Source organism: Oryzias latipes, chromosome 16 (genome assembly GCF_053564925.1).
Source record: "Oryzias latipes strain Hd-rR chromosome 16, Olatipes_Hd-rR_3.1".
NCBI lineage: Eukaryota > Metazoa > Chordata > Actinopteri > Beloniformes > Adrianichthyidae > Oryzias > Oryzias latipes.
Genome location: NC_136252.1, coordinates 11962046 through 11988462, shown reverse-complemented (window position 1 = coordinate 11988462; position 26417 = coordinate 11962046). Strand labels below are relative to the sequence as shown.

The 26417-nt window shown below is 40.6% G+C and overlaps 1 protein-coding gene across 6 annotated transcripts in view; it reads right to left on the bottom strand.

Annotated features, from left to right (window-relative positions):
- The window catches only part of LOC101172189 (glutamate receptor, ionotropic, kainate 2), a 253946-nt gene that overhangs the window by 85668 nt on the left and 141861 nt on the right, over nucleotides 1-26417 (bottom strand). For all 6 annotated transcript variants that reach the window (XR_002291930.3, XM_078933421.1, XM_020709977.3 and 3 more), the window contains 2 exons: nucleotides 5817-5960; nucleotides 3247-3354 (listed from right to left, as the gene is read on the bottom strand). Coding sequence is in view for 5 of the 6 variants with exons in the window: in XM_078933421.1 (XP_078789547.1) it covers nucleotides 3247-3354; nucleotides 5817-5960 (252 nt within the window). In the remaining variant the exon portion in view is untranslated. The remainder of the gene's footprint in view (nucleotides 1-3246; nucleotides 3355-5816; nucleotides 5961-26417) is intronic.

The window sequence follows — 26417 nt, the reverse complement described above, 5'->3', positions numbered from 1 at the left end:
TGAGAGCTCCTGCCCAAGGAACTATTTTGGGGTCGTGTTTACAAGTGAAGAAAGATAAAACCATGAGATCAACAAGTAGCCAAAAGGAGTTTCCTCTGCAGGGTGGCTGGCCTCTCCCTTAGAGATGGGGGGAAAGCTTGGCCACCCCAAAGGGTACATCCTGTATTTAATTTAGGGCTGTCCAACCATGGTCCTCGAGATCTACTCCCCCACCTGTTTTACAGTTCTCACTGGACTGCTTTCTGCTGATCATATGACTCAGGTGTTTAGTCATTTGACTGAGCTGATCTGATCCAGGCTGTCAACTGCAGAGATTACAGGGAGAGCTGGAAAACAACGTAGCAAATCTTGAGTAACGTTTAATGTTTTACAGTGCCTGTCGAAAGTATTTACCCCCCTTGAACTTTTCAACCTTTTGCCACATTTCAGGGTGCAAACATAAAGATATAAAACTGTAACTTTTTGTGAAAAATCAAGAAGTGGAACGAAATTTATTGGATATTTCAAACTTTTTATAACAAAAAAAAAACAAAAAAATTGGGCGGACAAAGTTATTTACCTCCTTAAGTTAAAACTTTGTAGCGCAACCTTTTGCTGTGATTACAGCTGTAAGTCGCTTAGGATATGTCTTTATCAGTTTTGCACAATGAGAGACTGAAATTTTTGCCCATTCCTCCTTGCAAACCAGCTGGAGCTCAGTGATAATGTATGGAGAGCGTTTGTGAACAGCAGTTTTCAAGTTCTTTCCACAGATTCTCGATTGGATTCAGGTCTGGACTTTGACTTGGCCATTCTAACACCTGGATGTGTTTATTTGTTAACCATTCCATGTTGGAAGACAAATCTTATCCCAGTCTCAGGTCTTTTGCAGACTCCATCAGGTTTTCTTCCAGAATGGTCCTGTATTGGTTCCATCCATCAAAAAAAAAAAAAAAAAAAAGCTCAAAACGAGCAACGAGATAACCGGGTTGACATTCTGGAGAAAAGACTGGACGAGGCGGAACAACAAGCAAGGATGAACAATGTCATTATGCCAGGAGTACAGATCAAACTTCGAGCAAAGCTAAATGCAGCTGGAGTTAGCATTGCTAAAGCTAATAGCGCTAGCACTGCTAGCAGTTCTTCTGAAACTGAGAGCAGTGGAGAGACTCTGGAACACCAAGTGGAATCATTTCTCACGTCTGAAGGGATTTCCCTGGATCTAAATACCATTCAGACCTGCCACTTGCTTCCCAGGAGAAAGGACACAGATAAACCAGCGATCCTCATCAGGTTTGTGAATCAAAAACACAAGCTAGCTCTGATGAATCAAAGGAGGAATATGAAGGGATCTTCTGCTTATCTGAACGATCATCTGACCAGAAGGAATGCTGAAATCGCCAAACATGCCAAGCTTCTCAGGAAGCGTAAGCAGATTGAGAACACTTGGGTTAAAGGCTGCAGGATTTACGTCAAACCACTCGGTCCACCGACCGGTCCAAGGTTCTGGTTGTTATAACCATGAAGGACTTTGAGAAGTGTTTGATCACGTCTGAACCAACATGCAGTAATAAATCAAAGAGCCAAATATAATTTCAAGAAATATGAAGCTTAGTTTCATCGCTTTAGTCTGAAGTGACCCTGATTTTTAGCAAAGTTCTGACCTGCAGACAACTTGACCTCAACTTTCAGCGCCGCTGATAACAGCCACAGAAGGAAAAGGACCTTAATCTAATGTCTGCAGACAGAAGAACGGCTGTTAATCAGCAGAAGAAGGAATACCAACCTTGGTCATTCGACAGAATATGGACCCTTTTTTTATTTTATTTCCCAGCATTACCTTGTTATAAAGTAAAAAAAAAGCTTAATCATTTATTACTGATAATTGAATTGATTGGATTATTGAATTGATTGATTTAATGATATTACTTCACTTGCTCCAAAAATGGATTCATGATTGATACCTGAAGATTCTTATTTCTGTCTGATAAAGTTATGATCCGGATAATGATAAATCATGTAATAAAATGGTTACGGTAGAAAAGGGGTGGGATTATATAAATTTGTTTCTTTCCACTCCCTTTCAAGCTATAATTAATTTTATGTCTAATTATCTGTAGTTTGATAATTCATTGTATGAATATATAACTGATGATTGTATTGTTTTTGTGTACTATTCTTATTTGATTGTTTGAAATAAACCATTTCAAATCAAAAAATTAAAAAATCAAATTCTAACCATCCTCCCTGTCCCTGCTGAAGAAAGGCAGCCCCAAACCATTATGCTGCCACCACCATGTTTGACAGTTGGGATGGTGTGTTCAGGGGGATGAGCCGTATTGCTTTTTTGCCAAACTTAACGTTTGGCATTGTTGCCAAAAAGTTGGATTTTGGTTTCATCTGACCGGAGCACCGCCTTCCACATGTTTGGTGTTTCTCCCTGGTGGCTTGTGGCAAACTTTAAACAACACTTTTTATGGATATTTTTAAGAAATGATTTTCTTCTTGCCACTATTCCATTATGGCCAGATTTTAGCAGTTTATACGACTGATTGTTGTCCTATGGAAAGACTCGCCCGCCTCAGCTGTAGATCTCTGCAGTTCATCCAGAATGATCATGGGCCCATTGGCTGCATCTCTGATCAGTCTTGTCCTTGTTTGAGCTGAAAGTTTAGACGGACGGCCGGGTCTTGTAGATTTGCAGATTTGATACTCCTTCTATTTCAATATTATCGCTTGCACAGTGCTACTTGGGATGTTTAAAGCTTGGGAAATCTTTTGGTATCCAAATCAGGCTTTAAACTTCTCCACAACAGTCTCTCGGACCTGCCTGGTGTGTTCGTTGTTCTTCATGTTGCTCTAGTTCAAGGGGACTGAATACTTTCACTAGGCACTGTATTTTCACATTAATTTCTGAGTGAAATAAAGTGGCTCAACTTTTGGGTCAGTTTAATGGAACCATGAGTTGGTACTTCTGGGAAGTATATTAGACACTTTGTATCAGGATCTGCCAGACCTCTGTGGTTTACCTTGGATTACCTTGTAATGAACTCCTGGTTTTTGTGTTGCAATCTTCAGACAACCGAGAGTGTACACATGCTGTATATAACTAAACTGCAAAGAATTATGGAACAGCTTATTTTTTGAGTAAAGCTCTTTTTTGACAGTAATGCTAAAGCTTCATCTTCTGTCAGTGTTTAGACCAATGGCTTTTAAATCAACTTAAAAGTGGATTGAACATTTGCTCATGTTTTGGCAGTGTCTAACCTTCTCCAGTCCTTCTTCTTTTAGACTGATGACATCCAGATCAAAGTCAGTTCTTAGCCCATTAGACTTGTTGAAAGAGATTCTGCCTGTAAGACCATCCCAGTGAGCCTGTAAAGGGAAGCACAGAAAATGTCTCACCATCAAGACTAAATTATCTTTAAAAAAAGCCATATCAAAAAGCCATATCATCTTTATTTGTTTTATAAGGCAAGTTTGGTATACCACATTTTATCAACCATAAGTCGCACTTAAAAGTGTTAAAATTTCTCCAAACTGTAAGGTGTGCCCTATGAAGTGGTTCGCCGAATGTGTTCTGTGGGACGTAGAAGAAGACGGCATAAGAACATGGGAGGGAAGTGTGGGCGGTAGGGGGGTCGACGCATGATCGTAAGATTGCAGGTTCGATTCCCGCCTTGTACACCCATGTGTCGAAGTTTCCTTGGGCAAGACACTGAACCCCACTTTGCCGCTGGTGGGAGGCTAGCGCCAGTGTTCGGCAGCGGAGCCGCCACCAGTGTGTAAATGTGTGTGTGCATGGGTGAATGGGACTGTGACTGTAAAGCGCTTTGGGCCTTCGAAAGGGGGTAGAAAGCGCTAAATAAGTATACGCCATTTACCATTCACCAAGGTGTACACAATGGAAATGATAAACCAAGCAGTCACAAAGAAAGTAAAGATGACTTTGAACCTGCCTGTGCCCATTCAGTTTATTGCACGGCACTACCAAAGCAAACTCCAGATGTTCATCCTCCAAAAAAGCCAACATGGCTGAGGCGGCTGCAACGACCCGAGCTACAGCCGAAGCTGCACTAGCCAGTGTGGCACACTTCAAAAAACAAGTAGAGATCAAACATTAAAAAAAAAACACTAAAAGCGAATTTGGAGATACTAGAAGGGGCTAAAGCAAGAACCTCATTTTTGGAAGTATATCCAGATGAGAAAAAAAGGACGACAAAGTAGTAGAGGGAGTCCGGTTCCACCTAACGCCATCCAACAAAGAACTACAGGCTATAAGCTAAGTGCCTAAATTTAGACACCTCAATACAAATTAAGTCCCCTGTCAAAGACACTACTAACATTTACATCTATGAATCCTCTCTCCTCCAGTACAGCAGTGCTTTTCAACCTTTTTTTTTAAACCAAGGTACACTTTTTCCATGATAAGTCACAACGAACACCACTAACCCAAAACGTAAAAAGAAAAATAGAAACCTCGCCTCTCTCAACAGTATTCAATCATTATTATCAAATATTTAAATAAACACAAAGAATAAATGTCTTTCCCGATCTTTCATATTTCTTCTTCCTACTCAGAGGGAAACCTGGGCTTGTCTGACAGAACACAAGCTTGTATCCTAGTAATGTTAAATGTTTTTACACCACTAAGGTTAAGTTGAATACTTCCACACAGCACCCCTGACAATCTCTCACAGCACACTCGTGTTCCGCTGCACAATGTTTGAATAACATTGCAATAAAGCATGCACAATTTATCAACTATTCGGCAAACATAACAATCTAAGCCCATGTTGTCTTAACAATTCTCCCAATAGCCCTGGTAAGTTGCCAAATTATAGACTGCAAAGTTTCTTGAACACAAGGAGTTAATCACTACAGGCCTTTTAAAGTTTGATTATACTCAAGGAAACTTAAGTGTAGCAATTCTTTTTTCAAAATGCATCTGAAGACGTGGGGCTCACATTCATGAAGGTGTTATGATGCATTCCCACGGAACACAATTCACGCGTCAAATTTACGGGTCAAATTCACCTCAGCCGTCTCTCTTTTGAAGTTCGTCAAACTTGCTGCTCAAAACGAGTCCAAAAATGTATTCATAAACCTGAGGCTACAGACACATGGGAGGAACTACTTTTAAAAGCTTTCATCCTCATCGCTACACTGAAGCATTGACTGTATATCTGTGTTTCTCATGGATCCGGTTTATTTATTTTGAAGATTTCTACAAAAGCGTTGGCAATCCCATCTCCATGTTTGAAATCATTCAAAGACTCCCAGTACAGGGGAGCTTCACCATCTACTGCAGGAGCTGCGTTTGAATGACGGCGCTTTTAGCGGTACTTCCCTCTCCCTGTGACCCAGTTTGACGACTACTGTCCCAAGAAGGAAAAAAACGAAATAAGAATAAATTAGACGACTTACTTTATTATTTCCTTGTTACAAATAAGAAAAAAAATATAAAGTTCTGAAGTATAACGAACTGCAATGATGTTTGCACAGCTTTTAGACAAGAAAAGTTTTAAAAAAAGAAGGCCTAAATAACTGTCACTGGTACTCTGACTTGTTAAAATGACCTTGACTTGCTGTTGAGTTGACACATGCTAATTGTGTCTAACGTAAAAGTACCTGTACATTTGAGATGGCTTTGTAGAAGCAGTTTTAGGCTTTGCATGCACACTAAATAAATTCACAGATAAAAGACTTATGTTTTCTCATTTTCACATATTGACCATCTCCCACTGTTTTCCATGCTGTTCCTGTCCTGCTGTAAGAGCATGCGTTCTGTTTAGGGTTATGTGCACTGAGGAGGCCAGAGGTAAACACATATCTACCTCCTTGATGAGGGCCATAAAGCGGTTCCCAAAGCGCCACGGCTTGTGTCGGTTGCACTGCAATGAGCTGACAGTGATCTGCTGAGACTGCTGCACAGCCACGGCCACCACGTGCACGGCATCGTACATGAGCGCAGCGTCCGTCTGCAAGCCAAATACAGAGGAAAGAATCAAAAGGTTAACATGGAGATCCTATTCGCAATATCAAGCAACGTGGATCTTCACACGATTAAAAAAAGTTAATAATGTTTTGCTTAAAACACAGCATCAAATCGTGGCTCAGATTCTGAGATATGCATCCTTCATGATGCAAAGAATCGTAAACATTTTATGGCATTCTTTGTACATGGGCTCGTAGGAAAAGCTAAGAAAGGCATTGCAGCATCAACAATGTTTTATTTGAGAAGAAAAAAATCCAAACCCAGCTGGTATAATAATTGTATGTTGGTCACCTATAAAATTAAGGATACATTTGTTGGTAGAAATAAAAATATAATTTTTGATCACACACACATTTAGTTTCTTAAGCACCGATTCACACACAAAGTGCTACACAAAAAAACTAAAAATAAATTAAATCTAAATCAAGTTTTATTAGTTACAATTCTTATAATCTAATTCAATCCACATTATTCCAGTTTGGCCGCATTGTCCTAATTCTATATGAACTAAGGAATCGTGCTTAATTAATCAGAGACAAATTAGCACTTTTTTAAAATTTTTCTATGGTTAAATTCTCAAATATAAAAGACAAAGTTCCAAGTGTTTACTTGCATGAACATTTTACATGAACTCAGCTGTGAAGGCCTCTTACATTGGTGTCTGTGTACCACTGTGTAGTGTTGATGTTGTCAATATGCGTCTTTATAGTTGTTAACAGAACTAATCGAAACAAGCCCATTACAATGCAACAGCTATTATCTATTACAGGGATAAAGCCCTGATGGTGTCTGTTATGTAAGGGTTAATGTCCGACGAAGTATGCATCAGGACTTTTTAACGCACGCGGTGGAAGACTGAACCGTCCGACGCGAAGCTGCTTCCGCGAAGTGTGTTATAAAGTGATAATGCATACTTCGAAGACCATTAACCTGCTTATACCATGGTCACTAACAAAATAAATAAATAGCAACCAGTTTTTAGTCCTTAATTCTTGTTTTTATTCCAATATGGATAGCTTTTCTCACAAAAAGCAAACTATTTGTTACGTGGTGCGGCACGTAACAAATAGTCTGCGTCGCGCCGCACCACTGCTGCAGTCAAGATTTGGCGATATATCTATGCTGATATTTCCGATGGGTTGAATAAAGCATCAGTTCAGAGATAAAGTTCACCTCTGACCGCTTGTTTTTGTCCAGATAATGAAGCAAAAGGCTGTTTTAAAGGAGCCGGCGCAGTGATACAAAACATTTAAGCTAGGTGACCGGAACTTCTTTTTTCACTGTGCGGTTATCCTGTAGTTATCACTTTTTAATGTACACCCAGCAGCCAATCAGAATCGAGTATTCACCCGGACCATGGTATAATATAAATTAATGGGGTATGTGGAGGATTGATGGCATGGGATGGTAAACTGTGCAATAAGGTAGGTCCACATGTATTATGGCATTAATAAGAAATTTGAGATCAATATTTTTCGATTGCTCAGAAAAGTGTTTCTACTGTTTTTATATGTTAAAATAGAGACTGAGGATTGTCTTAGTTCTCATCTTCCCTACATCTCCTATCAGTCACCGACCACTGATCCTGGACTATCCACCAGCTGTTCTGCATTAAGTGATCACAACCAGTGCATTTATTCAGCCACCGGGCTTTGCTCAGTGCAAAGTCTTATTTTGCATTTGCTGACAATGCAAAAAGGACTTTCTGTTTTTGGCCTGAAGTTCTATCATTCCAAATCATCCAGACCAGACCTCGACAATCCCACTGGATCATCGCCACCTCAACACTAAATCATAGGAAGCTGTGGTACCCGGAAAACAACCCCACTTTTACAGGTGATGCGCTTGAAGATCTGATCTGAGTAATTGTTTCCATGGCAACGTGACATCTTTGTACTCCTTTTCTTGAGAGAACATTTAATACTAGGAGCTGCATTTCCAGAAAAAAATGCAGGGTTGAAAATAAAGAAATAATCAAAGTTTACCACAAATATAGTGAAAACAGCACATCATCTGTATCAAAACAGTAATTTTAGTGTCAAAATGCATGAAAGCCAAAGTTTCTCCAAGAAAATGGATTAGGTGCATCATGTCAAACAAGGGCACCAAAGAGAGAAAAACTTTGCATGTATAACTATTAAACAACTTATTCCGGTCATTTTGAGTGATTGTTTTTTTTTCATCTGTAAAAATAGAAACGGCAGTAAAATGGGATTCTACATTATTGTCCTCCAGATTAAATCTTTTCTTTTTTTAGTATGAAAGCTTTTGCTAAAGAACAAATACACTAAAGAGTGGCTCAGAAGTATAAAAATAGATACTCTGAAACTTGCAAAAAAAACAAGTAATGATACAAAAGGCTTGTGATGGACAAAAAAGAGGGGAGGATGTAACTAGTCTATTGTACAAAATCAGCTCTTTGAAACTGGCACCTAGTTTGATCAGATTTAGCATTTTTAAATGAGGGCTTATGTAACGGACACAAAGCATTTTATTATTATCAGTCTGACTTGAATGTGATAAAAAAGCTTCAATTGTGATAATAGTAGGTTAAATTTAATAAAACATGAAATAACTCAATTTATTGTAATTGTTATTTATTTTTTATTTTTTTTGCATTTAGCATCCCATAGAAATTGTAGCTTGCTATTTATACAGTTCAGTGTTGGACAATAAGAAGTAAACATTCAAGCAGATAAGCTATAACTAAACACAATGCTTTAACACACTCCCAGACATTTGCTGTCAGATATCTCCCAGATTGGTTTTTCCATGCTGAAGTTCACAATCTCCATCTGTTTTTTTTTGTATTGCCGTCTTGACAGTAAGCAGCCGGTATCTGACACCAAAACAGGAGCTAAATAGTCAGTAGAGTGCCAGTCATCCACTCTTCAGTGGAGAAGCCCATAATTCTCCAGATTCTTAAAAAAAAAATCAAATTAGTGTTTGTCTCGCCTGATTGAAAAGCAATCAAAACAGCTCTCTACATTTTATGCATGTAAATAATGCCCTTGGGTGTTTGAGAAACACTCTCTCACTGGAAAGAGAATATTCAGGAATCTGTCATTTGTCTTCATCTACTTAAGCATTTTAATACATGTCTGTCTGTCTATAGACGCACACACACCCACACACAGATGCACATATATATACACTCACTGTTCATATTATTAAGTCCACCTTGCTAGTACCAGGTTGGACCCCCTTTAGCCTTCAGAACTGCCTTAATCGTTGGTGGTACTGTAAACATTCCTCAGAGATTTTGGTGCGTGATAGCATCACACAGCTGATGCAAATTTGTCGGCTGCACATCCATGATGCCAATCTCCTGTTCCACCACATCCCAAAGGTTCTATATTGGGTTGAGATCTGGTGACTGTGGAGGCCATTTGAGTCCAGTGAACTCATTGTCATGTTCAAGAAACCAATCTGAAATGATTCCAGCTTTATGCCATGGCGCCTTCTACAGCTGGAAGTAGCCATCAGAAGATGGTACATTGTGGTCAGAAAGGGATGGACATGGTCAGTAACAATACTCTGGTAGGCTATGGCGTTGGACCCATGCTTAAATGGTACTAAGGGGCCCAAACTGTCCAAAGAAAATATTTTTTCTACACCATGACACCACCACCAGCCTACACCATTGATACAATTGCCTGTAGCACTTGCTCACAGTGGCTCAGGCGGTTGAAAAGGTTGTCCAATGCCCTTCATTCACAGTTTCCTGGAGACTTTCACATGATCATGTCATATTGTCTTTCAGGTCAGTTGCTGCCTTGCTCAGCATATCTGTAGTTATTGGGGCTGTGTTTCCCAATTTTGGGTTGGGAGTGTGCTATAGCCTCCTCTCTGACGTGATGTTCTGGCACTCCCTTGCTGCTCCATTTGTGTTGTACTGATTCAATCTCAAGTTGTGATAGCAGTTGCCCTTTGCAGATGTTGGAGCATTGAACATTTAACTGACTGCAGATGAATATAGCCCGTTGGGTAATTTTGGCATATTGACAGGAATGTCAATGTCCTGTATCGAATAAAAAATAAATAAACTAGTAGTCGCTTGGACGTTAGCCTTGATTGTGGGTTTTGGGGCATCTATTCACCCCACATTATGGGCATGAAACCTCTCTGGCCTTGGAAACATCAAGGTCAAAATGGAGATAAACTTCAAAATTGGTAGAAAATGAGAGAGCAAAGATCCTTCTAGATACAGACTGTCCGGATAATAATGAAGAACCAACCAAACATTGTAGTGGTGGATAAAGAACAGAGAAAAGCTGTTGCGGTAGAATTGGCAATACAAATGTATGGCAATATCAAGAAGACGGAACACAAGAAGAAGAAGAAGAAGAAGCAGAGGAACACCAGGGACTCTGGAAATATCTGAAGAAAGTCTGAACGATTAAGGTGACAGTTGATTGGTGATTGGAGTACTCAGGGCAGTGACCCCCAAACTCGAAGAGTGGCTGCACCAGATCCTGGAAAATCCTCAGTGATCTCTCAAAGGACAGTGCAGTGATTTGTCTTATGTCCATTCAAGTCACAGGAAGAGATTTTGATTATATGAATTTTTCTTTCTTTTTTAAATTTACTTTTTAACTTTTCAGATCTATAGGCTCAAATTCATGTGGGCCTGTATATTGCAGATGCACACTTGGCAAGAGAACTACTAAACTTCAGAAAAGTGGGTATTGTAGTGGTCCTGAACCAGCAATCATCCAGATGGGAGGCCATGCCACAAAGCACTAAAACCCTAATGTTTTTTGCCTTGATGTATCCCATATATTCATTTTTCTGTAAATGGTTTTACTGAATTGTATTCCTTAAATATAAGTATTGTTGAAGAATCTGGAATTCTGACATACAATGTATTAAAAGATATATTGTTAAAGTCTACAAGCTTACACACTTTAGTGTCACAGCTCTGAATTTGTGCTCTCATTTAAAAAATATTGCATACGTCATTTGAATCATTACAGGTGGCATGCAAGTTTTTCCATGAAGAAAAGAGCAAATTATTAAATCACTTCCTACATCTTAATGGTAAATTTTTATCCACGGGCTCTGAAATCACAGCGTTAGTATGAACATAAGAAGGAGGACGCATTAAAAGACTTTGGTCTGCAGCTGTAGCATTAGATTGGAGTAGCCTTTCAATGGGTTTCATTTACTGTTTTCAGATATCAGTCACTTCACATGAACCATGATCCACAACAACATTAAAGCAGCAGTAGACGCCCTATACCTACAAAAAAACAAGCAAAGATGAGTCAGTAATTTTCAGAACTACAAATGTGTTTTCTTTAGCTCAGGCTCTGTGAGGGCCTGACGGGGCTGATGTAGACTTGGGAACTGATGCTCTCTTTATGAGTGGCAAGGACAGCCTTTGATTTGCACATTTTTAAACTGTCTGACACAGCTGTGTGCATCTTCGTGTGAAGGAGTCGAGTGTGACTGCCAGCTCCATGACAGTGCCCAGGGCAGAAGCTGCAACTCTGTGATGTTCATGCTGCTATCTATTCTTCCAGCAATAAGCCACACAGGCACCCAGGGACCTCATAACAGCAATGTGACATTGTGTCAGTCACTCCAAGAATGATGCCAGGCAGCAACAGAAGTCAGTAGGATTGGAGTCATGTTGCATGTTCAGCTATTCACAGCTGAGAGACTGGAAAATGCCACTAATGAGGGTTTTTATAGCTAAAACAGACATTTGTAAACTGAAACAGAGTCAGTTTCATGTAAGTGTTTCAAAAATGACGGATGCTCTTGATTAAAACTGCTATCCAAGTGTAAAGAGAGGATGGTGGCAGCTCACTGCAAGAGCTTTGGCAGCGAAGGGTTTTGTTTTTCCCCAGTGCCAGTGCAGCAAGTACTCATCAGGCACACTTGCAAATGATTTAGCAACACCAGCACTCCATTCTAGAAACATTTCATTAAAGTTAATTATGTCACTTTGGAATGAAATTCAAGTGAAATGCTTTAAAAGCTACATTTCACTTATGCCAGCACTAATCAGCCCAAAGTCTTTTTTGGTTTCTGCGCACCCACACCCACACACAAAACACTTCAATGCAGACTGGGAAAGAATTATCAAAATTCTAAAGCCCTTACCCGATTTACTATTTTTTATTTCTTATATGAACTGCTAAATAAAATGTGCAGGCCTGACAAAGGCAGTTCTGTCCTCCTCACACTTCCTCCAAACTAACCAGCTCATCACCATCACCATGGAAACAAAGTGGCAAGAAATAGCTTTTAGTAAGACTGGGGCTGGGGCTATCGTTTCATGATGCCAGTTTTCTGGTTGCTTTTTTTTTGAGAAAAGCAGAACTTTGCAAGGAGTAAAGCTGAAAAAAAGCTAGTAGTATATGAGGACTGATGTGATACCTCAAAATTAAAGTGACCCTTTGCCAGAGAATTTGACAAAAATCTTTCATGGATGAGGTAAAGTTTGGCTAAACTATGCTTGCTAGAATTCACTTTGCAGGAATATGTTCCTCTAAAATTTCCCAAAGCAGTGTGTTTGTGTGCATGGATTGGGGGTTGGGGGAGGAGGTTTTGACTCCACTGGGCTTTTTTCTACAGGTAATGTGGAAAAATGTGGTTCAGGTACTGCCTCTTTGTGGACCTTGAGCTGAAAGTGCGACGAGTTTATGTCGCCCCTTTGCCGACGCTGTTAAAGAAAAGTCACAGGTAAGATCTGTTTTAAGTGCACTTTCACTGGATATACTGCACTTTGTGGTGTCCATTCATAGTGCGCTTTGAATGGACACTTTGAATGGTTGGAGAGTGTATAAAGGTGATGATGAGAAAGGTGGGAGGGTTTACACCGCACCAACAAACCTGCCCACAACACAGAAACAAAATTCTAATAAATTCCTGCTGCTCTGCAGAACCTATGTCCTAGAAAACAACACAGGTTTTTTTGAATTTGACAAAAAATGACATCATCATCATGAAGAGACCACTGGGAATGGTTTTACAAAAGATTAAAAGATGATCGGAGTGGGACTTTAATTAGTTGTTAGTGAGTAAAAAAAGAATTGGTTGCTGGTAAAAAGACAGTTAAAATCTCCAAATCAAAGAAGAATTTATTAAACAATTTCTTTTGTATCTATTTATTTGAATTTGGACCAGAGACATACTGAACGTACACTCAGAGGAGGCTTTACCTATCAATAACCTTACCTGTCATTATCAAAAGAAACACTAATAAGATAAATGTCTTTAATAACCTGTGCTGTGAATGCAGTGTATGATTCTTATCCACGCATTTGTTCTCTCAACCCACTGTATTTCTCTCAGGGTTAGGGGGCTGCTAGAGCCCGTCTTAACTGTTGGGTGAAGGCGGGGTACAATACTATTATTTTAATTTTATTTTCATTATTTTCTTGATGTTAATAAGTAAAAAAATCATAAAGTTGAGGAGGAGAACAATCAGATTTTGGACTCCACCCACTGATCACAGCATGAACACGTCACGGGCTAAAACTGAGTCCCTGATTTGTTGATGCCATGTGTCTTCTTTACCAAAGTCTCGGTATTTGAACTCAGGATGCGCTGCCACAGCCCGATGCCCAAATTGTGCTGCGAGACCCAAAATGCACTTAGCCAGACTGCATACGATGCTCCAAATATTAATCAGAATTTATAAACTATTTTCAATTGAAAATCATTTTTTGTCCTTTTTCTTGAACTCAAAGCCTTGAAACAGCAGCAGGTTTAGTGGTTCTTACTGTGCAACAACACTTGTGAAAACATCCTTCCTGTCCATCACCGAACATGACAAAAATAACAGAGTAGGCAGCTGCAGTCATTCTAAATGGCTCAAGGGTTTTCTAGAACATTCTTAGAAAGAAGAAAAGAAACATCAAGGTGGTGGTAAAGCTCACTGTCGGAGTGGAATTTTGATGGTTTTTCTCACAGTAGTGAAGAACGGTAGCTGCCAGTTACGCAGAACGTAGAGGTCACGCTGCTTTGGCTCTTTTGATTGAAACATTAACACCTTGAAAGATGACTGTGCGCTGGGAGCAAGCCGTGGAACAGAGATGTAGTGAAGGGAGTGGGGGAGGGAGGTTTTCAAACAGGACTGGTGCCCTGAGGCAGCCAAGTTTACTCCCTCCTTCATCGCTTGATGGGTTCTGGTAGCCCTCCTCTTGAGTATTTGGAGGGATTAAAAAGTGAGTGTTTTCTTTTCTTTGGAGCCTGTCGGCCCTATCCACAATAGTCACTTTCTCTCATCAGCTTGGTTTGCTTTTCTTTCCACACAAGCTGCTCTGATACGTAAGGTCTGTGTTCCTTAAAAAGTGCAGTCTTTTCTGTGAAAACAAGTGGAGTTGAGAGGAAATGACTGAATGTGGTCACATAAATGTTTTATTCTGGAATGTTTGCTATTTCATTGAAAGTCCCAGCTGTCAGGATTCTCCCCGTGTCTGCTCTGCCAGATGGATGGATGGATGGAATAATGGATGGATGGATAGACTACAATTAATATGGCAATGAAGTGTCTATGAGGCGTGTAGATTCTGACAGGAGGAAAGATCTGGGAAAGAGTTCCTTAGCATAAAGTATGCAGACGCCACGATTGCAGAAAGTTTGAAGTTGCAGAAGAAATTGCGAGAGAAGAAGAGATAACAATAATATCCTTAACTTGCAGAAAATTTTGATACTAGAATGGCAGAAATCATATGAAGTATACAGAAGATAGGCAAGGACAAAAACGTATAGAAGAAAACAGAAGAACAACAGTTTGATTGCATTACACAATACTCAGAGAATGGATCAAAATACCGCTTTGGGGCTTCTTTTGTGAGGAATGAACATTGAAGCTCTAAAAGTGAATCTTGCCTGATACAGATCTTTTAGTACAGGGGTCTCAAACTCGCAGGCTATCTGTGGCCCCCAAGATGATATTTTGCGGCCCCCGCCTTTATATGAAAGTTCAATGTTAATGCATCCCCCCAGTTTTTTTGTTTTTTTCTTTACTTGTCCTGTCCAACAGCTAGGCAGGCAGATGAGAGCTGAGGGCCTCTTGTGTTGGACATATTTTACTTTAACAAGAGGGGTTATTAATCTTCATACAAACCAGAGGTATGACTGAACAAACCCCTTTTGTAATTGAGGCCAAACTTTATTCATTTCAACCATGTTTGAAAATCTTTGGTGTTGGACCGGACGGAAAAGGAAAGAAGGGAAGAAGAGAGAGGGACGTTAGAGAGGGGGGGGGGGGGGGGTGATAGTGAGAGGGGGGGGGGGGGGGGGGGTAAGACCATGAAGCAGCATAGAGCAGCAAGTTTACTGGTTGTTTATCATTACGGTACGGTTCAAATGTAGTACAAAAAGGGCGGGGCCTGTTCGCACACACTCAAATGTTATCAACACACCTGCTAGCTGCAAAAAATGTTCACATGTCAACATGCACACAAAACAGATAGTGTTCACAAACGCATACCTATGCCTTTAAACCAACTAGTGTGAAATCTTTCATTCATTCAATCATGCAAACATCCCCCCAGTTTTCTATAGATGACACTTTTTCAGTGTTGTGCGCAGAGCTGACGAACCAACCAATCACACTGGGGTAAATGACTCTTGGGGGCGTGACATTGACTAGGCTTGAAGCAGGAAAACATTTAGGGGAGGAAACCTGAGAGCCCCCTCCCCAGAACACTTTAAGGAGTTTCTTACTTTCCTTTTTAGAAAGTGTATATTTACTAGTATTTTTCTAAATACATGCAGTGTGCTGGGTCGCACAGACTTGGAGGAAGGCTGAGGTTAGGGTTACGGTTACACGCAGCGGCGTATTAACCCCAACCAAACGGTTCTCGTGCATGGCTGTGACTGCAGCTCACCGTTCCCCCAGGGGATGGGTCACCTGTGGAAAATAATTGTCACATATTGACATGCGTGACAGCTAACGGGGCTTTAACATTAAATACGTGGGAGCAACAACAGGACTTAGTCTTAGACACACTAAAAATACGTGTGGACAATGCAACGATAGACGTGTTTCAGATGAACCAGTGCCGCGCCTGGATCGCTGCAGGTGGCTGCAGGCGAGGTGGGGTGGGGGGGTGAGATGAAGGCGAAGCTGCAACGAGACTGACCGAGAACAGGAATTTGGAGTTGTCCTTAACATTCAATTTAGTTTTAATGTACCTCTCTTCCTTACAACTATCTGTGTTATTATATCTTTTATAATGATTTTAATGTTTTGTAATGTATGTAGCCTTTTTTTTTAATCAAAAGATATTTTAAATGATTTTAATTGATCACTCAACTACAAAAACCGTCAGGACACTGTTTCCCACAATGCATTGTTTTGTAGTCAACCGGGTGGCTTTCAGTCAGCAACGTACTAAATTTCCAGCTGCATTCGCTTAGGTTGGCTCCTTGCTCCCGCACCTTTTTTAGTGATATTTTTGCGATGATTGACAAGTGATGTTGGAGCAGAAACATACATCACACACCAGGCGATCTGCGCAGCGTTGCGTCCACCTGCGTGATCTCAAACAAGCTTATTGTGCATCTTGGCTGCACTTATTTGGTGTCGCCAACAAAAATGTCCATCTGTTTTTGAGCCTCTTTGAAATCAGATATCCGTAACAATTTTCTGATCTCCATTGAACACCACCCGTTCTTTTATTAACCACAGTTTAAATTCAACTATGAAAATATAGGAGTGGCTGACCGGCTGCTTTAAAATAACTTGTGACCGAGGTTTAAATGTGCAAAAAGTCATAAGAAAGAAAATTAAAAAATGGTTACTGAATTTTGTTTCTCCTTTAATAATACGTGTTTTAAAGAGTAAACTTAAAAAAAAAAAAACTTTCAACACAGACTCAAAATTTGGAGTACGTAATCTCTTATCATCCTTAAATTTCAATAAGTCCAGAAAGAACTGAGCCAACTTGAGAAAGAACAAAAAAAAATGTCCAGAAAAAAGAACTGAAGTAAAATTGAAAATTTTAAGAAACAAAATAAATGCAATGTATCAGACATACGGAAGAAGATGGTATTCACAATACAAAAATATTACGAATCCGGTCCCAAATTTTCCAAACAATTAGCAAGTAAATTAAAGAAACAAGAAGCGGACAGCACTATCTACAAAACCAAAGACCCAAGTTCCAAAATGTGTGTATATAACCAGAGCGAAATCCAAAAGATTTTCTTAAACTATTACAAACATTTATACACACAACCAGACTTAAAACACCCCCACCAAATACATAATTTAAAAAAAAAAAAGCTTAATTTACCAGTTATAACAGAGAATCAAAATGAGTCACTCACAGCTGAAAAAACCGAAAGAGAACTGTCAAGAGCCATAACAGATCTCAAGGCAAATAAAGCACCCAGGCCAGACGTTTTTCCTTTTGAACGGTACAAAAAATTCAAAATGTAATTAGTACCTTTTCTGTCCCAAATTTTAAATAAAGCATTAAAAGACGAAAAAATACCACCTTCATGGAAACAAGCCAATATGTCAGTGATCCCGAAAGAAGGAAAATACCCACTTAACTGTATTTCATTTAGACATCTCTGTCCTCAATGTGGATTATAAACTGTTTACAGCGATCATGGCAAAGAGATTACAATCTTTTCTGCCCTGTCTTATGAATACCGATCAAACATGCTTTATTTCACAAAGACAAGCGCATGATAACATAAGACGTACCTTACACATATTGAGAGCCATATTCAGGAAAACAAAATAGAAGCAGCGATGGTCAGCTTTTGATTCTGTCAGATGGTGTTTCTTATATAAAGTCTTGGAGAGATTTGGGTTTCATTATAAGTTCATACAAATAATACAAAATCACTATACACAAAACCAACTGCCCGTATTAAAATGAATGGTCAATTGTCAAACACCTTTGAACTGGAACACGGAACAAGACAAGGATGTGGGCTTTCACCCCTCCTTTTTGCACTCTACATTGAACCCCTTGCTCAATTAATCCGGCAAACTAATGATGCAAAAGAAATATCTATTGCAGGGGACGAGCATAAGGTTGCTCTATATGCTGATGACGTAATAATTTACACAAGTGAACCAAATGAATCATTGCCCAGATTATTTGAATGTTTAAATACATTTGGATACCACGCAGGATATAAGTTAAACATGGGGAAAACACAAATACTGACTTTAAACTATAATCCACCAACCCTACTACGTACCAAATTAAATCTCAAATGGGACCTGTCCTCACTAAAATACTTGGGAATTATAATTCCCAAAGATATTACTAACACAACAAAATATAATTATGAAGAATTGATCACAAAGATAAAATCTGACATCAACAGATGGTCCGGCGTCCCTTACATTAGCCTGACCCAACGAATTGAATCAGTGAAAATGAACCTACTACCGAGATTCCTGTTTCTGTTCCAAGCCTTTCCTGCTGAACTTACCAAACAACAGTTTTTACAATGGGACAACATTTTATCAAGATTCATTTGGCTGGGCAAAAAGCGACAAATTAGATTTAAAACCTCACAGCTCCCAGATACAAATTTTTGTTTTTGAAAAAAGAAAAGAATTGTTGAGAATGGAGATATAAGTTATGGGTCAAAAATTGGCTCTAAGTGAATTTAAATATATATTTATGTTTGAGACATAAATATATATGTCTCAAACATATATTAATATATGTTTGAGACCCCTGTTTTATTGTAAAAGGTTGTTTTTTAACTTTGTTTGCAAAGTTTCTGCATATTTCTTAGGTTACTTTTTAGATTTTAGTATAAATTGAAAAACAAAAATCAAAGTTTTTGTAGTTTATACAGTAAATACGTTGAATAAATTTCTTGCTCTGATTTTGTGCATTTAGGTTCATTCAGCCTTGGTGCAGTGAACTCATATTTTTTTCTTTGAAGACCTTGTGATAAATCTGGCGGGCAAAAGGTTTCTCATCGTCAGGAGCAACATCATTCAAAGTCTGACAGCGACTGTGGGAGAGAAGAAGGCGTGCCACTTATTCCCTCCATTAGCTTCATTTGTGCGGCAGGATGAGGCAGATTAAGACTGCCGCCGTTCCGATGATAATGCAGCTTGGCAGGGTTATCTGTTATTTCAGGCGCGGCCATTTTAGCACTTCTTTTTGGGCTAGCGATAATGAGATGTGAAGCCCTGGCCCTTGGGGCCTGCTCTGCTGCTACCAGCCACTCACCAGCTAACCTCGGCCCTGATGACCTCATGTTCCCCTCTCATTTCCATTCAGCTTTCACTTCTCATCCCAGATGATGTGTCAGCACGCTGCCTTGGAGGTTTGGAGGCAAATTCAGGCCAGACACTTTGCATGAATACACCAGAACTCGCAGCAGAAACAAAAGAAAGGCCCGAGTGGCAGCATGCAGACTCAGAACAAACTAATATTCTTTAACATGCTTATAAATTTGAACAAAAAAAACCTAAGAGAAAAAATAATTAAAAGGACAGTTCATTGAGCATTAGCTTTTATATCGAAGAAAGATTTATGTCAGGAATGGTACCGTTTTTAATTTAAATACTAAAAGATTCATTTATTGCAGCTTCAAATGTTACATTCAGAGAAGTCAAGGAAAACTTGACCCAGTAACAGTAGGAGTTTTGCTAATTGAAATAAGTCTGTGTTTGATTTCAAAAAAGCTCTGAATGCATCTGCAGCTGTAAGGACATTCCTCTGGACAGATGTTTAAGTGAAACCATTTTGGAGCGAGGGTTAGGGCTGTGGGGAGTCTTTCTGATTCTCACTTTGAAAAAACAGTAAGCTGCCAGAACAACGCTAGAGTCTAATATTTGTTTCATGCTGCCTTTACACAAAAGCCTAGTTTCTACTGAGCGGTCCGGTCCAGTTAGATTTAAATTGGTCCAGGTGTAACCCTGATTAAGTTTAGATGTTCAATCATACATCTTATGTACAGTACCTTTACTCAGACACTAGGGGGAGACACCCTTTTTGAGAGACGTTTCCTAAAGTGTCAAGGAAGGAGGAAGTTTCTTCTCATTGTTTTTCTTTGATCTGCGACGACACTGCTAGATGACGAGACATCGTGCTTCTTGAAAAAATCAAATGCAGCTTTGCAGTGATCCAGACACTGGAAAATCGTTTTAAGGATTCAAGACAGAGTGTGTATGAATGAAAAGATATCTTGGTGAGTTTAAAGTTGCTTTCAGTTGATGTTGAGTAAGCTGGCCGAGTTAGCAAGCTTACAAGCTAGCAAGCTAGCGTGCGTACACGGAGCCAAGAAGAGAAATGTTTATTTTATGTTCTGTGTTTACTTTAATGAGAATTTCTATTTAAAAAAAAGCACAATTGCATTGTTAATGTTGAGGAGTAGGAATGTGCAAGATATTATTTTTGAGGATACAGCAAAAAGAAAAAACTTGAGTTGGCTAACTACCTTACACGTGTGTGTAGGTTGGTTTTTTCCACGTGCTTCAAGGAGTGGACACGTGCTTCAATGAGTGGACCGAATTCCTCCGGATCTACGCGGAATTCACGCTTTTGCTGTGGCTCCACCTGAACTCAAGTTTACCTGATTTTCCCAGACTTACAGCTTCGAAACCAAAGGAGTGGTAAAGCTTCATTTCCCGTCTCAGGACGTGCAAGTATTATTTTTTCAATTTTTCTAAGTGCACTTCTTTTTTCCCCCCACCTCCATTACTGGAGCCTTTTTCAGTTTTTTCTATTTTTTTCTTCTGAGATCTCAGAATTTAAGGACTTTACTCCATAAAGGGTATTTGTTTTCAGTTACCATTTAAGGTGTTGTTGGATCCAACGGTGATTTATTAAGAAATACTGAATATTATTCTATGTTGTGATTGATTGATTTTTCGGTTCTTTCATTGTATCTTGTTTTTTTTTACACCACACCCATAATTTAATTTTTGTTCTCAATTTATATGTTGATGTCAACATTTTATTTCCATGAAAGGATGTGTACTGAATAACTTGAAAAAAATCTGAATATAGATTATTTTTCCTTTCTACAATTTGATCTGTGTCAAGTGTGTTATTGTGGGTCGGAAGGGTAATTAGTATCTACTACCGCATTCCTCCTGTACAAACCTTGAGTATAAAGAAAGAAGTTCACATTGCGAGCTTAGTTGACCTCCCACCTAGGGTTATCCAGGTAGGCAGGGTTACATAAAAGTGGCGAGCCAGCCAGGAGGAATGCAATAGCTAGTTGCTTTACCTACCCACAATTCACTCTTTTCTCTGTTTCGGGAAGTATACGGATAATGGATCTGTGTGACCATTTTAGCGTGGATGGGCAGAAAACCCTCTTACTCACTGGCATTGAAGACATTTACACTGATGAGGAAGTCAAACAAGTATTTTCTGTCAATGGCAATATTTCTCGTGTTGTCAGGATCTCAGATGAGGAGAACGGGGTGCGGGGAAGAGTCTTGATAGAATATTCAACTGACAGCGCCATCACCAAGATTGATCCAATAGTTTTGGGTAAGATACCCAGCCCAAATGACCCAAATGTGGCATGGCATGTTAGAACTGTACGAGGAATATATGAAGAGGAGGTGGGGAGGCGGTTAGCTAAACGCTATTTGGATGAACTTGAGGCAGTTGCAGGAAACAGCCGAGCAGGTTTCCTAAAAGCACTTCAGGATGAGCTACAAGGAAGCAGAGGTACTGAATACACCTCACCTACCACCTCCAATGCTCCGAGTGTGACAGCTACACCCATGTCAGTTCCACATGTTTCTAGTGCACCTTCACCTAGCTTTCAAGCTAGCTCTGTCCCCATTGATGAAGGTATTGTGAATACTCCACACCTTCAAAAAGTGATTGTTGAGCATGTCATTCGCAGTGAGTCAGCCCCACTACATTCCTCTTCTCATCCCAGACTTCGGACTTTTTCTGGGCGCATACCCCGGCCAAACGGAGAAGTTGACTATGAAACCTGGCGCACTCAGGTTGATCTTTTAATTAGTGATCCGTACTTAACCAACAACCAGAAAGTGCGAAAGATACTTGAGAGCTTATTAACTCCTGCTACTGATGTAGTAAAGCCTCTCGGCATAGACTCACTTCCCAGCGCATATGTTGCACAGCTCGAGTCTGCATTTGGAGTTGTTGAGGATGGGGAAGATTTGTTTGCTGCCTTTCTGAACTGTAGCCAAAATAATGGTGAAAAACCTTCTGTGTATCTCACAAGACTGCACACACTTCTCACCAAAGCTATTTCTAGAGGGGGAGCCTCCCTTAATGATGCAAGTAAACTGCTGCTTCGTCAGTTTTGTAGAGGCTGTTGGGATCAGAGCCTCATCACAAGTTTGCAGCTAGAACTTAAGAAAGACCACCCACCTTTTTTTCCTGACCTGCTCCTCATGCTGAGGACAGAGGAAGACCGCAGGTCTGCAAAATATGACCGTATGAAGAAGCACTTGGGGTCCACTAGAGCTGCAGTACATGCCCATTCTATTCTTGGTATGCCTGCTCATGATGCAGACCCTGTCGTGACGCACAACTACAATCAAAGCGTGAACTTAAAGCCTGCAAAACAACCAAATAAGTTGAACAGAGACAAAAATCAAGAAGATACCACTGAACTGAAAAGACAGATAGAGGCATTGACAAAACAAGTAGAAAGACTGTCACATCAAACACAAAATGCTAGAGAGGATTGTAACATTGAAACTAGTGGGTGTCTAGCAGCCAGCACCACTTTCCAGAGAACCTTTGTGCCCTCTGGAATGCCAAGGGCATGGTTTTGCTTTAAGTGTGGCGGAGATGGCCACATAGCTATTAGATGTTCACAAGACGCCAACCCATCCCTGGTACAGGAGAAGAAAGCTGAACTGAGAGAAAGGCAAAATAACTTCAGACGTCAGCAAAATTACTCCCAGTCATCTTTAAACTACTGAAGGCTCCTGCTGCGGGACACGCAGGAGCTGAGAGTTCAAACTTTAACTGTCCCACAGTAGCTGACTGTAAGGTTATCACACCCGAAAGCGGTGGGGGGAGTTACCATGTTATTCCACCCTTACCTCCAGGACTTGTTGGTCCTCGTTGTGTAGCGTCAGTTTTTTTTGAAGGTGTTCCTTGTGAATCCATACTTGATACTGGTTCACAGGTTACCACCATTTCTGAGTCCTTTCATAAAAAGTATCTGTCTGCTGTTACTATTCAGTCTATTCAGGCTCTTCTTGAAGTTGAAGGTGCAGGTGGCCAGATTGTGCCCTATCTTGGCTACATTGAAGCCTGCATTTCTTTTCCTCAGATTGTAACAGGAAAAAAAGAAGAATTGATGGCTCTGGTGCTTGTGGTTCCAGAACATCATCTTAACAGTAAGATTCCCCTATTGATTGGCACCAATGTCCTTGACAGACTTTATAAACGTGGTAAGGGGCGAGATGGTTTTACGTCTTTTTTCCGAGCTAATGAAAATGGTGGCTATGCTCAGCTTTTCCAGCATATTGCCCAGGTTCATGAGACCAATAAGTGCTCCCACTCTGTTAAACTGCGAGGGCGGAAACCTCTCATCATTCCTGCTCAACAGAAACTTTGTACTACCGGCATTGTTAGGGTGGGAAAAGCTCTGCAGCATGCTGGCTTTGTACTTGAGCCGCATGAATGTTATTCGCTGCCAGGTAGTGTGCTTCTCGAACCTGCCCTGGTGAATGTTGCATGTGAAGCTAGTTGTAAGGTTCCCATTGTTCTGCGTAACGTGAGCAAACATGATGTAACACTTCATCCACAGAGGATTCTTGCTCAAATATCAGCAGCTCAATGTGTCTCACCACTTGGCTCTGATAAGCATGCTCCCAGAGGAACCTTCCCTAGTCAGCTTAAGGTTAACTTGGAGGATTCCCCTGTCTCTGAACAGTGGAAAGTACGCATCACAGAGAAGCTGAACAGCATTTCTGAGGTTTTCGCGATGGAAGATCTGACTCACGGACACACTACCGCAGTCAAACATCACATTATGTTGCAAGATGAAACCCCATTTAAAGAAAGGTCAAGACCCATTCACCCATGTGATAGGGAAGCTGTAAAGCAGCATCTGAGAGAACTACTTGACTCAGGGATTATCAGAGAGTCTGAGAGCCCATTTGCTTCTCCCATCGTAGTGGTACGGAAAAAGAACGGAGCAATCCGACTTTGTGTCGACTATAGAAAGTTGAACTCACGCACTGTTAAAGATGCGTATGCCCTCCCAAATATTGAGGAGACTTTCACTGCTTTAAATGGAGCAAAGTGGTTTTCAGTGATGGACCTTAAGTCTGGATATTACCAGGTTGAAGTTGCTGAAGAGGACAAGCACAAAACAGCATTTGTGTGCCCTCTAGGCTTCTTTGAATTTAACCGAATGCCCCAGGGTGTAACTAATGCACCAAGTACGTTCCAGCGCCTCATGGAAAAGTGTGTTGGTGATTTGCATTTGAATGAGGTACTTGTCTTTCTTGATGATTTAATCGTTTTCTCTGAGACATTGGAGGAACATGAAGTTCGACTTATGAAAGTCCTCACTCGATTGAGAGACTATGGGTTGAAGTTGTCTCCCAGAAGTGTCATTTTTTCAGAACATCAGTGAAGTACTTAGGTCATGTAGTGGACGCCCAGGGGGTCCATACAGATCCTGATAAGCTTTCTGCTCTGAAGACTTGGCCACGTCCTTTAAACCGGAAAGAGCTGAAGTGTTTTTTAGGCTTCGCAGGATACTATCGGCGTTTCGTCGAAGGGTATTCGAAGATAGCCAAACCATTAAACCAACTAACAGGCGGTTATCACCCAGCACGGAAAAGAGGCAAAATTTACAAAAGGCTCAGTGTGGGAGGTGATCCCAACTCAAAAGTTCCGTTTGGTGATGAGTGGACTCCTGAATGTGAAAGTGCCTTTCAGACGCTGATTGAAAGATTAACATCTGCTCCGATCCTCGCCTTTGCCAATCCGACATTGCCATACATCCTTCATACAGATGCTTGTAGGCAAGGATTGGGCGCTGCTCTTTATCAGGAGCAAGAAGGGAGACTCAGAGTCATAGCTTATGCCAGCAGAGGATTGTCAAAAAGTGAACAAAACTATCCCACACATAAGTTGGAGTTCTTGGCTCTCAAGTGGGCAGTCTGCGAAAAGTTTCATGACTATCTATACGGCTGCAAGTTCACTGTTTTAACAGACAACAATCCTCTTACATATGTTTTGACATCAGCTAAGTTGGATGCTGCTGGTCATAGGTGGCTAGCTGCCCTCTCCACTTATAGTTTTGACATCAAGTATAGGGCAGGGCAGGCGAATGGTGATGCTGATGGGTTGTCTAGGCGACCCCAAGCCTCTCCAGTTGAAGATGAGGTCTTCATTGAAGAGAGGGAGAGAATAGAGAACCTAAAAAACCGACTCATGGATGTAGCTGGAGCCAGCATTTCTTGTGAAGTCCTCTCAGCTATATGCCAGCGTCATGTGGCAGTTGGCATGAAGGAGTATTTTCCTGACACCCTCATTGCAGAGTCACTTGGAATCGATGCGTCATCAGTGCCTGATTCTTTTGGGCAAGACATTCTGCCATCAATGACTCTGACAGATTGGTGTGATGTTCAAAGAGGTGACCCACTCATTGGTCATGTTATTCGTCTTTTGGAAAAGTCAAAAAAACCAACTCCCAGGGAGATCCGGCTAGAACACCCTGAAGTGAAGCTCCTGCTGCGACAGTGGCATAAGCTGGGGCTTAGGGGTGGTGTACTGTACCGCCAGTGGGTTGATCATGGAAAACCTGTTTATCAACTGGTGCTTCCCCAATCAATTCGTCAGAGAGCTCTACAGGGCATACATGATGAGATTGGCCACCTGGGGGCTGAGCGTGCATTACATCTTGCTCGAAATCGTTTTTACTGGGCCGGAATGGCTAAGGACATTGAAGAAAAGTGTCAGAAGTGTGAACGGTGTTTCCGAAGGAAAGCTGTTGTTCAGAAAGCTGCTCCAATGGAGAATATAACTACAACATACCCTCTTGAGCTCATTTGCATGGACTACTTGTCTTTAGAACCAGACAGTCGTGATACACGCAACATATTGGTGATCACAGACCACTTCACTAAGTTCGCAGTAGCTGTACCAACCAGAGACCAAAAGGCAAAAACCATTGCCAAAGCTTTGTGGGAGAACTTTATAGTTCACTATGGGTTCCCTAGTCGTCTGTTGAGCGATCAAGGTAGGGATTTTGAGTCCAGAACCATTAAAGAACTTTGTTCAGTCATAGGAGCAATTAAAGTCCGCACAACTCCATACCATCCTCGTGGAAACCCAGTGGAGCGTTTCAACAGAACTCTCCTGGGAATGTTAGGGACTTTAGAGGACAAAGAAAAACACCACTGGAGAGATTTTGTTAAACCATTGGTCGATGCCTATAACTGTACACGAAACGATACAACTGGCTATTCACCTTATGAACTAATGTTCGGAAGGCAGCCTCGGCTTCCTGTAGACTT